This window comes from Coenobita brevimanus, chromosome 71 (assembly GCF_032717465.1).
Source record: "Coenobita brevimanus isolate Jiangsu-jjx chromosome 71, ASM3271746v2, whole genome shotgun sequence".
In the NCBI taxonomy this organism is placed as follows: Eukaryota; Metazoa; Arthropoda; class Malacostraca; order Decapoda; family Coenobitidae; genus Coenobita; species Coenobita brevimanus.
Window position 1 is genome coordinate 58354020 of NC_137024.1, and position 14185 is coordinate 58368204.

Below are 14185 nucleotides of genomic sequence, written 5' to 3' on the forward strand. Positions count from 1 at the left end.
TCTCATTCTCTAAGGGCATTCACCCATTCGCAGGTAAACAACCTCTATAATGTGATTTGCAGTAAGTCTATCCCCTCCAAGCAAGCTATCCAACCTCCTTGATCCCACGCCCCCCAACTCCATAGACAAGTTAGGATTTAATTATACTATTTGAGAAAGTTGCTTCCTATCAAGAGGTCATATATCTTGCAAATTAAGAAATAAATTTTAATGCATTATCTCTCTAGGAATATAGTTGACAGACAATATTAGTTTCGCTACGAAAACTTCGGCTTTAATACCTGAGCAAAGCGGAAATATTTTGCATGTAATATGTTGTAATGAAATAAAACGTCTTTGCAAAGATGAATTGTTGTCAACATAGAAACTATTGTCTGTAAACTATTGTTTGGCTATAATGACCATTCTTTATGTAGTTTACTTATATTTTCGTAGATTAATTTTTAGAACTACTTTTACAAGTTGAATTATATGTAGTAAAATATATTCAGGAGTAAATGAGAAAAATTCAGTTACTCAATAAATGTTTTGACAGAACAGCCTTGCCAAGCGAGAGGGGAAACTGAGGGTGGAAAACATATCTGATATTCGTGAACTTACTGATTGAAGTGTATTTATCATAGCGATTTTAAGGTATGTTCCGTGTTTATTAGAGCCCGTTGGATGGCCGACACGTTTTATAATGTGGCAGAGCTTACGTAAGCGTGAGAAAAGCAAATGTAGAGACGTGTTTTGATTCCCGTTTATAATTGTATTTTCGTCAGAGCCGCGAATCATGCCAACAGAGATAGTGTAGGTAGTTTATTTTGAGTTTTAGGGATTAAAAATTTATATAAGTATTAAAGTACGAAACCAGGTATTGCATTAGTGGAGGTGAAACTTGGGTATTAGTCCACAGAGCACTTAGCACAACTACCATAAATTGGATACTGTACTACTGCCACTGTGTAGAAGAGCTGGGTTATAAGTTGTGTAATATGTGTAGAGTAATGATTAAGGGTAAATTTACAGACAGGTGATCAAGCTTTTTTTTTTTTTTTTTCTTTATACCCAACCAATGTAATCTAATGTAACTGATCAAACTTAATCATACTAATCTAGACTGACTTAACTTGCCTTAGTGAAGGGTGTGACTTAAAAGTGGTGAAATACCTTAGTAAAATTTAATTGCTCATCCTTATTTATTTATAGGCAGTTACAGAAACTTTAACTTGATAGCCAAATATTTCAGTTGTAAACTTGGCATCTTTCAACCCATACCTTGGAAAAGAAGGACCAAATTTAAGAGTCAAAGTGCAGTTTTAATGAAATAGTGATTTGTAGATGAAATACAGGATTTTATGTTTTTACACAGGCATAAGGTTTTAAGAATGGTTTCTTTCATAACCTGGTAACTTGACACATTTCTTAGAGCCTAGCAAGAAAGCACAACCCAATATACACAGCTCAAACCTAAGCTTCTTTGAAGGGGACACCTTTCCCATCCTTAACTAATGCCCTTACTAAAGGCTGGCATCTGCTATCTTAATTTACTGGCTTTACTGAGGGCCATTAGTGTGGTGGAAGTACCATATCATCACAGTACAGTACTGACCTCTGTTGGATGCAGTCACCCATTATAAAGATGAATATTTTAAGGGAATTAAGATTGAGTTGTGAGAGCTGTATGTATCATGCTAACTGTTCTCTAGTTGAGTTCATTTTTGGCATGTACCTTATGTCATAGTTCAGATAAGGTAATTCATTTTAAGTTACAAATAGATATTAGATTCTGTTTTCAGTCCATTTTTTATGGCCTTATATTTTTAAAAAACTGATGTAGGATAATCCATGATTTTCATAACCTCTTGATAATTGTTCAGATATTTGTGAATCTTAAACTCCGATAAAGTGGTAAGGTTTGTTAGGAAATCCCAGGAAACTACAGTGGAAGGGATTATGCTGTTGTAAAAATGATTTTGAAGCAATGTCCTGAATAGGCTGATAATAGGTTATGTGAGAGGACCAATGAAATTCAAGCCTCTATGTTTCCCAGTTTATGAATGTCTGTGTATGTATGTATCAATATAGCTGTTGAGCAGTATAAAAAAATTTATAGCTATCTAGCTAAGTCTGTATTTTTTCTGTGTATTTTTGTATCTACCTATCTATTTGTATTGCAAGGTACCTAATCCATCCTGAGTGTCTGTACTGGAGGATTGATTATGTGGCAATGAAAATTACTTGGTCTGATGTATTATTTATGTTCTGTACCACTCATTGGTAAGTTTAAACATTATACTGTACAAGGCTGCAGAGCTTGGTTTGCTTATCTCAGTTGTTTCCTCTTTGTGTCGTATCGTATATTAACTTTTCAATACCCATCCTTAGATGGGGAAAAAGATCTGGATGATGATGATGATTTTAGGATACTGTATGGTATTTTTCACTTACCAGATGATATTATTCATCTTACAATCGCTCTCTAGCGTAGAATGTGTTGAAAACTACATCATACCCCACCAGTTTGAAAAGTCAGTTAAAGGAAATAGAAAAGAAATGGAGATATCAAAAATGTATCAGTACTGCAGTAAAAATTGCATCATTGGATTGAAGTGGTTAAAAATAAATGATCTTGTTTGTGAAGTGGGACTAGGATTTCAGAGGCTTAGATGATGTGTGAATGATTGTGTGGCACAATTCATTAAGCGTGGTGGTTGATAGTTAATCCTGCTTTTGTGCCCCTCTCGCCCACATTTTCGTTTCCCTTACCCCTTCTTTTTGGTGGATATTTGGATAATATATTAGGAAGATAGTTACTACCTCCATAATTTATACAGTTGTCTGATATTGCCTCATCAGGAATATAGGGGTCTGGGGCTAGGCTACTCACTCCAGCCATTTAATGTGGTAGTGACAGATGGATGGATGGTGACCAATTGCTCATTCCTTAACAGCATTATGCTACCAGTAAATCAAATCACCCCTTGATATTAGATCTTTATAGGCCACATCCAGTTGGAGCACGATGACACACACAGCCACCAGACACCTAACTGTAATGCATGGACTCAGGTTGAAGATACCAGGCATTTAAAGTATCAAAGCCGTAACCCATTTTCCAATATTTGAAGGGGGCAAGCAGGATCCATAAATAGGATTAGGAGAGCACAGTATGGTAGTGAAAGTTATCTGCAGTGCTCAGTGAAGTGGCCATTAGTTCATTTGTCATCTTTCAGGCCTTCAAAATTCTTGTCTCCATCTCATGGGAGTGATTATTCATACATTTGTTTTAGTGTAAGAAAATTACTTTAGCCCTGTAATTTTTTAGCACTGTATAGGTAAATAGATAACCTACTGTACTGTGCAGCAATCATCATAAAAGTGAAGAGGAATTTTTATATTTTTTTTAGTCAGTCAGTTAGCCATTCAGATAACAAAACCGCTGAAAATTTTGGAGTCTTAGGCCTTTTCTTTTCATATTCCAAACCATATTGTGACCTTAAAATTATTCTTTGTAGTTTCAGGACAGAGTTCTTAATACCTTGCACTCATATGCCTATCAGTATTGCCCAAGTTATCTACCTGCATACTCATGGTCTTACAACAAATTAATAGATAAGATACAGTGGAGGGTGAGTCAAGCTGGAGTACCATGGTGTATATAACTGAAGGCTGAAACATAGGAAGGGTTCAGTGTATAGTGGAGTGGCTGTAGTGCATTGATTCTAGCCTGGCAAGATACCTAACCCCTTGCAGCTCAGTTGACAGCAAAGTGTAGTCATATTAGAGGACAGTTTTAACTAGTAAGCAAGGAGACTATTTTTAGCATAAAAGTAAGGCTTATCAGATTTCATATAACCACACAACATAGTGTACAAGTTGTGGGAGTGATCCAGTTCTATCAGGTGAAAGCAAACCCATTTTAGTGATCAGTGGTGTGTTATAAAACCAGAGGAAGGATAATTCAAGGTTCGTATTCATACTGTTGTCAGAGATACACAAGCACCTCTTCTGTACTAGTTTATTTGTTTGTGGTATGTTGATATATTTCTGTATGTTTTTTATGCAGTCTGTAGTGATGCCAAAAAGATATATGTAGCAAAAAAGAGAGTATGCTACAATTGTTATGGAGGAGGTACTCTGTGGTACTCTGTTTACTTCAGCTTGGTGTAAATTTGACATCTCTCCTTCTTGAACACTGAGCTCTAACAGTTGACACTAAAACATGATAGTCACAAAGAAGTGCTGTTGAAAGTATGAAGTCATAGTATTGTCATATTTTGCCACTGAGTTACAGGAAATGAAGTGCAAAAGGACAAACTCTACTAAGTTAAAGCACACAAACTACTGAAAGCCTTCAAGGTTAACAAGAATTTGGTGTCAAGTGCTATCTATGTGTTTCAGGGACATCGGGGAGAGGATGGGAGATTGCAGTGACTTGGACCGACAAATTGAACAGCTGAGGCGGTGCGAGGTTATCAAGGAAGCCGAAGTTAAGGCTTTGTGTGCCAAGGCCAGAGAGATATTGGTCGAGGAGAGCAATGTCCAGCGAGTTGACTCTCCTGTCACGGTGGGTGCCCCTTGTGTTTTATTGTGTGTATTTCCAGTTTTGTGTAAAGTATAAGTTTGTGTTTTTATCTTTGTTTTTAGTATTAAACTTGCTGTAGTGTTTTCCATTGTGTTTTTGACAACTTTGTGTAAAGTTTAAGATGTGGGATTGCTGTTTTTATTTTTGCTTTTAATTTTATTCTTGCAGTATGGCAGCAGTAACCAGAATCAGATGATATAATCAGTTATTTAGTCAGTATCATAATGAGGAGATCCTTCTAAGGCTGTGTGGTCGCTTTATCTCAGTCTGTGCAATTTTGTTAACTATTCTTACTTTATAACTATGTCTGAGTAGCCATTGTAAAGTTACCAAAATGTAATGTCACTAATTTGGAATTTATGATAAATACAGTGATCTCCACAGTCTGTTAGGTTGATGATAGTAACAAGGGTGGATGATGTTGATGATTCATTGTGTTTACAGGTCTGTGGTGACATCCATGGGCAGTTTTATGACCTAAAGGAGCTATTCAAGGTTGGTGGTGATGTTCCCGACACAAATTACCTCTTTATGGGAGACTTTGTGGACAGAGGCTTCTACAGTGTTGAGACCTTCCTTCTATTGCTGGCACTTAAGGTCAGTACTGCACACCCCATGTTTCATCAAAGAGTAATTACCAGTAGTTATGAGTATTACACTGGAATACCTTTGACAGATCTATGATATGGAATGTTAGTCATTTGTTTCATTAGAGAAAAAATTATTTTGAACCTCATTTGTGGCTCTTTATGCATAGCCTATGAGACTTGTTTATTCCAGTTCAGTTACCAGTGAAGGGGTTAGAGTTACACTTATTATGAACAAAAGTGATTTTTGTGGAAAGTATTTAATTGCACAGAAGGTCCTCACTGTATTCAGGGTATGTATTCCAAAATATTACAACATTTTACTTGTTTATAAAATTGCTACTGTAAATTGGGGAAACTGGCACATCAGCTTTATAAGTAGCAGTGGAACTTAATAGGTAATTTTCTTTAAATTACTGTAGACTTAACAGCAGAAAAGAATGTCAAGAAAAGGCAACTTGTAATGAGGACTTTGTATAATTTCCAATCTGTGGAGAATCTCTTAAACAGTTTGAGTGTATGTGAATGAGGTAGAAGGGGAGAGGGGGACAGGAAGATCAAAAATGATGTGAAGGGATAGGGTGGAAAGATATCTATGAAAGAAGATGGTGTGATTTTAAGGGAGTGCGGCCTGATTGGTGGAGGACAGGGCGACATGGAGGCAGTTTGCGGCCACTTCCTCCAGGATTAAGACATCTGGCCATAGATAGATAGATGGATAAATTGATAGATAGATAGACTGTTAGAAGATACAGTAGGTAGGGTGAATGATATACCATTAACCCCACTGTGTGCCCACCCCAGGTCCGGTATCCAGATAGGATAACTCTCATCCGAGGCAACCACGAGTCCAGACAAATCACACAGGTGTACGGCTTCTATGATGAATGCTTAAGGAAGTATGGCTCCATCACAGTCTGGCGTTACTGTACAGAGATTTTTGACTACCTATCATTATCTGCAATCATTGATGGAAAGGTAAGGGAGTATCAGCCTTAGGTGGAATAATGGGTCATGGTGATGCATTATTATATTATTACGGTACCTGTCCCAAAATGACCCAGTTTTTGTTCATGTATTTGCAAATCTGAATAGAGTTAAATATTTTTTTTTTTTCCCTGTTTTCTTTTTTTAATAAGTAAAGATGTATCTAAGAATTTTGAGTTCACAGCACCATTTTGCCTCTTGTATTTCAGTTGGAGATATACTGCATAAGCTTAGGTTATATTAGTTTTCAGTGTATGACAGGTGTAGGAATGTTGTGAGTTAAGTTATAGCCAGTGCTTTTTGTGTGTCATTGTTCATTGCTATTTTGCTCACCCTTGTAATCTAAGGTAGTGTATGCCATTTAATTCACAGATATTTTGTGTCCATGGTGGGTTATCACCGAGCATCCAGACTCTAGACCAGATCCGCACTATTGACCGCAAGCAGGAAGTGCCACACGATGGCCCCATGTGTGACCTCCTCTGGTCCGACCCTGAAGGTTAGTTGTTGTTGCTGTTCTTAACATTGTAATATTGTTATTGTCTTCATTTCTCTTGTTTTTGGAAGACATGGTGTGATATTGATGATTTAATTTTGGTTTGACACTTTGCATTGTATTGTTGTAGTAATTGAATATATGGTACCGGTATGTTTGCTGCCACACACACGCATGTAAAAAAAGGATGGGGTGTGAGTCTTTCTTGGAGTCCAAGTGCCATAACTTCCGTAAGATCAAAACACAAATTTGTAGTAAGCCCATTTCCTTTATTTTGTTAAATTTTTGTTAGTCACCCATTTGCATTGTTTTGTTGTAATGTCTGATTGGATGGTGTATATATTACCACACACACAAGGATGGGGTGTGGGTCCCTGTGGTGTCCAAGAGCCATCAGGTTAAAACAGAAGTGTATAGTGACCCTACTTCCATGATACTGTTATGGCAATTAAATATACTGTATGTTTGTTTCCAGACACGCAAGGGTGGGGTGTGAGTCCACGCGGGGCTGGGTACCTGTTTGGGTCAGACGTGGTGGCTCAGTTCAACGACACCAACGGCATTGACATGATCTGCCGGGCACACCAGCTGGTCATGGAGGGATACAAATGGCACTTCAACAACACTGTGCTGACTGTATGGTCTGCTCCAAATTATTGTTATAGGTCAGTGGAGGCACAGTTGTCTGCCTGTTTTTGTGTGTATATGTTGATCTGTCTGTGTGCCTGTCAGTTTGTATCTATCACTTTTTATCTGCCTATATATCATATCTAATATTCTAGGTTACTGTAGTTACTTTTTGATCGCTTGGTCACAATAAAAGATCTCGGCAGCATAGTAACTGGTTATTGCCAAGGTGAATTATTGGTTTTAAAATTCTCTTATGTACAGTGCTGATAATTACCGTACGTACACCATCCTGTTTAACATGGCACTCTACGTCAAATTTTTAAGGGATGAGTAGTGAATGAATGGATGTAGGTTCCATTATATTTGACACTGTCAGTGGTTGTACTTTCACTGTTTTTCTCTTCCTCTTGATGGATCCTTCCCATCCCATTATTAAGAGTTATGATTATGATGATGTATATAGAGTGTGCAACGCCTTTACAGATGCGGAAATGTGGCAGCCATCCTAGAGTTGGATGAGAACTTGAAACGTGATTTTACCATCTTTGAGGCCGCCCCTCAGGAGAGTAGAGGCATCCCAGCAAAGAAACCTCAAGCAGACTACTTCCTCTAGGCTCGCTTACTTCTACTACTGTCCTCGTTTATCTTTACATAAGGATTATCGGTGATTTTCAAAAGATACTGTACTGTCATGCTCAGAAGTTTGCCAGCACTTCCCTGCCTGCTATGGCAATGGAAGGTGTTACATGAAAATTTTCTGTGTACTAGCAATACGAAGCATACAGTAAAAGAGCAGGAGAAGGAATGATGCTCTCTGATGTTGGGAAGGAATGAGATATGTGGAAGAGAGGACACTGCTTGTGTGAAATTTTTTTGTGATAGCAACATGAAGCATACAATGAAAGAGTGTGAGAAGGAAGGATACTCTCTGATGTTTAGGGAGGAATGAGATAAGTAGAAGGGAGGACACAATGCAGGTAGAGGATTGTTGGCGAACTTTTGTTTGTGACAGTATATGATATTGATAATAGTGGCGTCGCAATGTAATAGGCATTAATTAAAAGTGGAGTGGCGTACTAAAAGACGTTGATGATTGAAATGCTGCTGTACGAGGAGGCACCCATGGAAGGAAAAAGTGTACAAAGTGATGACATTTAGGGTTGCACTGAAAGTGACTCTGGAGATTTCATAACACCTCTTCTTCAGTTACTTAATTGGGCATATTACACCTTTTGACCCTTTTGTACATCATGAACCAGACTGTGTTGTTACTAGAAATATATTAATAACATAAAAAGAGGAAGTGAAGGTGAAATATGCATAATAATCGCCAAGAGAGAGAGGTGCTGTGAAGTCTCCTGTGCTACCTCCAGTACTGTTCTTATGCCCAGCATAGCATCATTCTCCTCTGTAGCCATCTACCCCTCCACCACATCCCGTCACCACAACACGCATCACAGCATACCTGGATCAGTATTTTAAGTGGCATATGGGGTTCATGGCACCTCTTCATTAGCGATTTATTTTGCATCTTACACCAAAACATTCTCTTGTATGTTATGTATACCATTTTAATGTTGACATAGTGTTGTGGGTCAAATTCTAAGTGGTTGCGGAGATTCATAGTGGTTTATTTTGCATCTTACACCTCAGTATCCTCTTGTTTGTTACTGATGCAAACAGTGGGAATATTAAACCAGTAAAAATAACATACAAGAGTGTGTGTAGGCATATTATGTAAAGCAAATTGCTAAGGAAGCAGTACTGCAAAGTCTCCTATGCCACTTAGAATAGGGAATTATAGCCTAGGATATTCTCAGCTTTTCATTATTCAAAAAAGAATTAATCTGCTTGTTGACAGTTTGTTGCTTCTTATGGTATTTGTAGAATTTGGGCTGAAATTTTTGTGTGTGCTGGAATGGTTCTTTGTCCATTGTATCTGCATAAGCTTGCATGTATCATCCCGTTTATAATTTGTGTCGATCATCTGAAATTAAATTTATGTAGCCTTCAATGTTTATGTCATGCAGTGGGATCATATTACACCGAGTTAGTTGTTTAGGGACTATTCTCGAGCATATTAACAATCAGCTTCCTCATGTTATGAGCTGAAGTTGATTGTTAATGTTTTTGAGTCCCATCCTAGGTTATCAAAACCCTCTCATATAAATCAATCCTTGCCATATAAAGCCACATTAAAATTACAAGGTAAATTAATTGCTAGATTTTTTTTATTTTTTTCCCAGCTAGAATTGAGAGTTCTTTGTTCATGTGATATTAACCTCTAAATTCTGGAGATTCATTTTTCATCCTAATCAGGCTACCACCAGATGAAGATATTCAACTTGGGAAGGTTTTCTTAGTAATGCAGGGTTCAGTAAAGGTGATATCAGACTCTGCCAATTCAAAAGCTGTCTCCTGACCCAGGTGCAGTCATCTTAAGTTAGCAATGATAGAATGAAAAGTAAATCATCACATTGAATGGGATAAGTGAAAAACTTGTGAAGTAAACTAGTAGTGTGTGGTGAACTAGAGTACATATTGACAGAGGGGAAGTAGATTTGAGGAAGGAAGATTAAAATTTTGTGAAGGTAGCGAGAATAAAATGAAAAAAAATACATAATTGGAGTGAAGGGGTTCAGTGAAACAAATTTGAGAGGTGATGGTATAGAGCATGTGGTGAGTTGGATCATAAGTTAATGGAGAAGGAGGTGCAAGGGAGCAAGTGCTGATGTGAAAGAGGTGATGTTGGGGAGGAATGGACTGTTGCTACTGGGGCAAGGTGGGAGATTGACACATTTCACAGCCACCTGGTCATGTGGACCATGCAAACCTTTATACCTAGGTAGGTTTAGCACTTGATTGGGCGAGACCTTTTTATGAATGTATTGTGTATGAATGTAACAATGTTAGTGAACTGTAAAATCAGCAGTTGATTAATTTGAGTCCTTTTGTAACTTGAACATAACCGGTTTGAAGTGATGATGTGCAATCTGGAACACTGCAGTACTAGAAATACAGAAGTAGAATTACAATACAATATTAATAAAAGTACAGTAATGGCATCATTATTCAGTGAGTAACTTGCTGGACAAGTAACTAGCAGTAGCACCAAAAGGAGAGAAGTGGAGTTTGGCTGATGAGTGTTAGAGCCAGCCTGACTTTTCAAAATAAAAAGACATACTGCTGCCATGTTGTTTGGAAAGTGTAACAGTTTCTTGAGAACCTTAGGTGTACAGTGGAATGCTTGGAGGCCAGACAGGGAGGGAACGTAACAATTGTGTTTATCCGTTTCCTACCTGTTTATATATTTATCTACTTAACTGTTGTGTGTAGTCTGCTTTTTTCTATTTTCTAGTGCCCAGTCCCTGAGTTAATGTGGAGGGCCACAACAAAAACTCCTCTGGGTGTCATTTATAAAAAAAATCTTATCCAAATTTGGAGCAGATAAGTCTCTATAACGTTTCCTTATTCATTCATTCAAAACCTAATCTAAAATTGCCCCTTGAGGAGCATAGGAGTTCGGGACAAGGCAAGTTAGTCCTGACATTTAAGATGAGAGTGACTAGCCTTACTCATCCCTGAGAGGCATTACATGAGTAATAAACCCCAACCATCCCTTGGATATAAACCTGCACTGGGACAATCTGATTGGAGCACCTTCATTACCCACTAAACCACCAGGTGCCATAATTTGGTTATATGGTTACCACCCAGAGCAGTAAGTGGTTTCCTGGTGTAATAGTTTTCTCCTGCTACAAATTTGTTTTTCATATTTTTTCACTCAGATATTTACCAGTCATATATTTTTTTAAACTTTAATATTCACCAATTTGATTGGAATGTGTTTGGTATGTGTATAAGTAAAAATAAACCTGTATACAAGCAACCAAGTACGGTACATAACCGAAGCTGAGGAGAGTTTATAAATAAGTGTCCGGGCCTTTTTCACCACTCATCTTTACTTCCCACCATTTCATGCTTTCCTTTCTCATATATTCCATCGCTTCATCTTTCCACCTTGTCTTGATCCTCCTTTCCTCATTGTCAGGATAATCTGTCTGTTTGTATGTCTGTAGTCAGATGACATAATCGTGGAGGGGGTGGTCATGAACAGATTGCCTCCATGTCACCATATCTTCTACCATCAGGCTGCCCTCCTTCCAGGTCACCCCACATTCATGTACCTCTTCCTTCCATATCATTTTCTGTCTCCAAATCTCCCTCTCCTCCACCTCCTTCACAAACCCTCTTGTCAGTCTCTTATTATCTGCCTTACTGTTAACCCCAGTTCATTGGGTATTCTCTTTATTTTTCTATGTAAATATGTTTCCCTACCTGTATTTTTGTGATCTGTTTTACTCTTGTTTGTTAATGGGAAATGGAAATATTAATGACCATTAGCATGATAAATTAATTCTTTGTTGAAAGTAGTGGTAGACTTTTTTATGGTCTTTTTTGGTAATAAGTCTCCCCAAAATTAAAGAAAAATTACCAGTTCAAGTTTCATTCCTACCCAGAAAGCTGATTTTCCAATTTCCCCCAATTTACTGTGGAATTTATATCTGATCAGAACTCCATTTAAGCTACCTAAGACAAGACCAGCATTCCAGTGTACACTCTTAGTTGGCTCTGTGTAATTAGATCTCAAATGGCAGGAGTGTTCAGTATTTTAAACATTGTCAAGGGGCTGGTGGCTTCGTGCCCCAGTCGAAGTGACGGCTTTCCACAGTTTCGATCCTGAAATGGTGACCACCATAGGAAGTAGGCAGGTCATCTACCCTTAAATATACTGGACTACATTTGCCTAGCCTCAGGCCCCTATATGTCAAAGTGGATAGAATGGGATTGTCTGTAACCATTTGTCTTCAGACTCACTGTACAATAACATGCATTGTCCATCATTGTCTCTGTTGCTCATAACCCAGTCTTGGGGTCCATAAAGATGGCCACAACAAAGACAGCATCCATGCCTGTGTTGCCACCCATCATTACTTCCACCTGCCATTACATATATATATTGCCCACAGTGAGAAAGAGGCTCTGTTTTCCCTTTGAACCCGGTGGTGTATTTCTAATCTTATTCTTGCTGTCTCCTGCTGAGTTTATTCAGATGGGGAGAGACTTTAAATTGAGGTGTCAGATATAGGCCTCATCTGACCACTTCATTATCACAGGGCTTTCTGGTGCTGAATGAAATTATCTGGGAACAGCAAGAATAAACCAGTGTGGCACCCAGATTTAAAGTGTCATATAGCCATGGCGAGAGAGACACTGTCATGTAACACTCCAGTTACTCATGCACTCTGAAGCAGTATCAAAAGTCACCCATGTTGATTCTTTCACTGTCTCATTTTGTTTTCAGGTGAACAGTCATTTGGCATTGGCTAGATTAAAAATGGTACTGTGTTAGTCATTTGGCGTTGGCTAGATTAAAAATGGTACTGTGTTATTGATTCTTGGCCACAGTGTTAAATAAGACAGTTTTTAATCTTTTTGCTGTTGTGATTTCTCTGAGCAAAAATAACCCCTTCAATCTGGTAACACATTCTTTTAGTGTATTCCTGCTATCTTCAGATGATTTTATTCAGTTTAGGAGAGACTTTGAACTGGATGAGTTAGGCATAGCCATCATTATCTCTCACTACAGAGGTGCTTTCCCATGCTGATTAAAATAATCTGTAGTTGGCAAGAGAAAAATATAGAAACATGTCACCTGATTGAAGAGATTAAACTGTCTGAGATTAGCCAGAATAAAATGCAGAGTTGTAAGGATTGGCCAGAGCATTAAGAATTGCTGAACTAGACAGCCATGTAATATTTGTTATTATTAATATTGTATTGAAGACCAAGTTGAGGCTGTAGGAATATATGTCTCGACACAATAGCTCCTTGTGTGATCTCATGTTTGTGGTTGGGTTTTGGAGCTGTCACTTGAGAATTGCACACATGTCTGGCTGTGTCATTGATGTGGGTTCAGTTCTTAGGTTTTGCAGCCCTTTAAATCCAGGTGACATTGATTTAGGTTATTCTTGCTGCTACCAGATGATTTAATTCAGCCTAGGGTTGACTCATTGAACTATAGGGGTTAATTGCAGCTTAAATAAACCCCTTCAGTATAAGAGGCCTTACCTAAGCTTAATAAAATAATCTGGTAGCTGCAAAAAGGACATCACCCGGATTCAAGGGATTAACTCACATTTTTGACGAGGAGTTTAATTTCTGAGTTATTTTAAGATTATAACTGATGTAATATTAAAACTGAGAGTGCATAGGTATAGGAAAGGCATTTATATATGATAATATTAAAATTTCTGTGAGGATAGCAAGTGGCTAGATTGTACTGTGTTGTACTGGACCCCTTGAATCTAGTGACATTGTTTTTCAGTACTGTACATTCCTTCTACCTCCAGATGATTATATTCAGCTTAGAAGAGACTTGTTGAATTGGAAGGGTTAGATAAAGCCTGCTTTAACCCCTTCACTACTATGGTACCCTCCAAACTTGAATGAAATAGTCTGGTACTGTAGCAGCAAGAATGTAAAGTAAATAATTTTTTGGGGAAGCAAACTAATTATATTTCTGTCAGAAATTGGGGGACTTGCCTCACCATTTATGATCAGAGGTTTACTAATATGGCCATAATAGCATTGTTATAAAAATTAAAGTTGCAAGTTATGGATAAGTTCTCAAGTTTTAATTATGAAATCTGAAGAATGTAGAGTAGTGATGGCAGAAGTGTATCATTACTGATTACTGATTACTATTTGTAAAACGGGATGCAGGCTGAATATAACTAACAGGTACAGATGTTGTGTAAAAAAAAAAATGGCCAGAATTTGGGGAGTTTGCTGATATTTTTGCTCACTCAGTTTTAATATTACAACCATAAGAGTTTGCCAGCAAGACATCAT

The 14185-nt window shown here is 37.8% G+C and overlaps 1 protein-coding gene across 1 annotated transcript; it reads left to right on the forward strand.

Moving 5' to 3' along the window:
* The first annotated feature begins 557 nt into the window (after positions 1 to 557).
* Positions 558 to 8890, forward strand: Pp4-19C (protein phosphatase 19C). The gene is made up of 7 exons (XM_080277787.1): positions 558 to 633; positions 4387 to 4552; positions 5015 to 5167; positions 5962 to 6135; positions 6517 to 6643; positions 7116 to 7305; positions 7754 to 8890. Exons 2-7 carry the CDS (start codon positions 4403 to 4405, stop codon positions 7881 to 7883), a joined length of 924 nt encoding a protein of 307 aa, XP_080133913.1. The 5' UTR covers positions 558 to 633; positions 4387 to 4402; the 3' UTR covers positions 7884 to 8890.
* Positions 8891 to 14185: the final 5295 nt, after the last annotated feature.

Coding starts and splice junctions, on each gene's coding strand:
- Pp4-19C (XM_080277787.1), top strand. CDS start 4,403: ATGGGAGATTGCAGTGACTTGGACCGACAAATTGAACAGCTGAGGCGG. Junction 6,136..6,516: donor CTGCAATCATTGATGGAAAG/GTAAGGGAGTAT, acceptor TTTAATTCACAG/ATATTTTGTGTCCATGGTGG. Junction 6,644..7,115: donor CCTCTGGTCCGACCCTGAAG/GTTAGTTGTTGT, acceptor GTTTGTTTCCAG/ACACGCAAGGGTGGGGTGTG.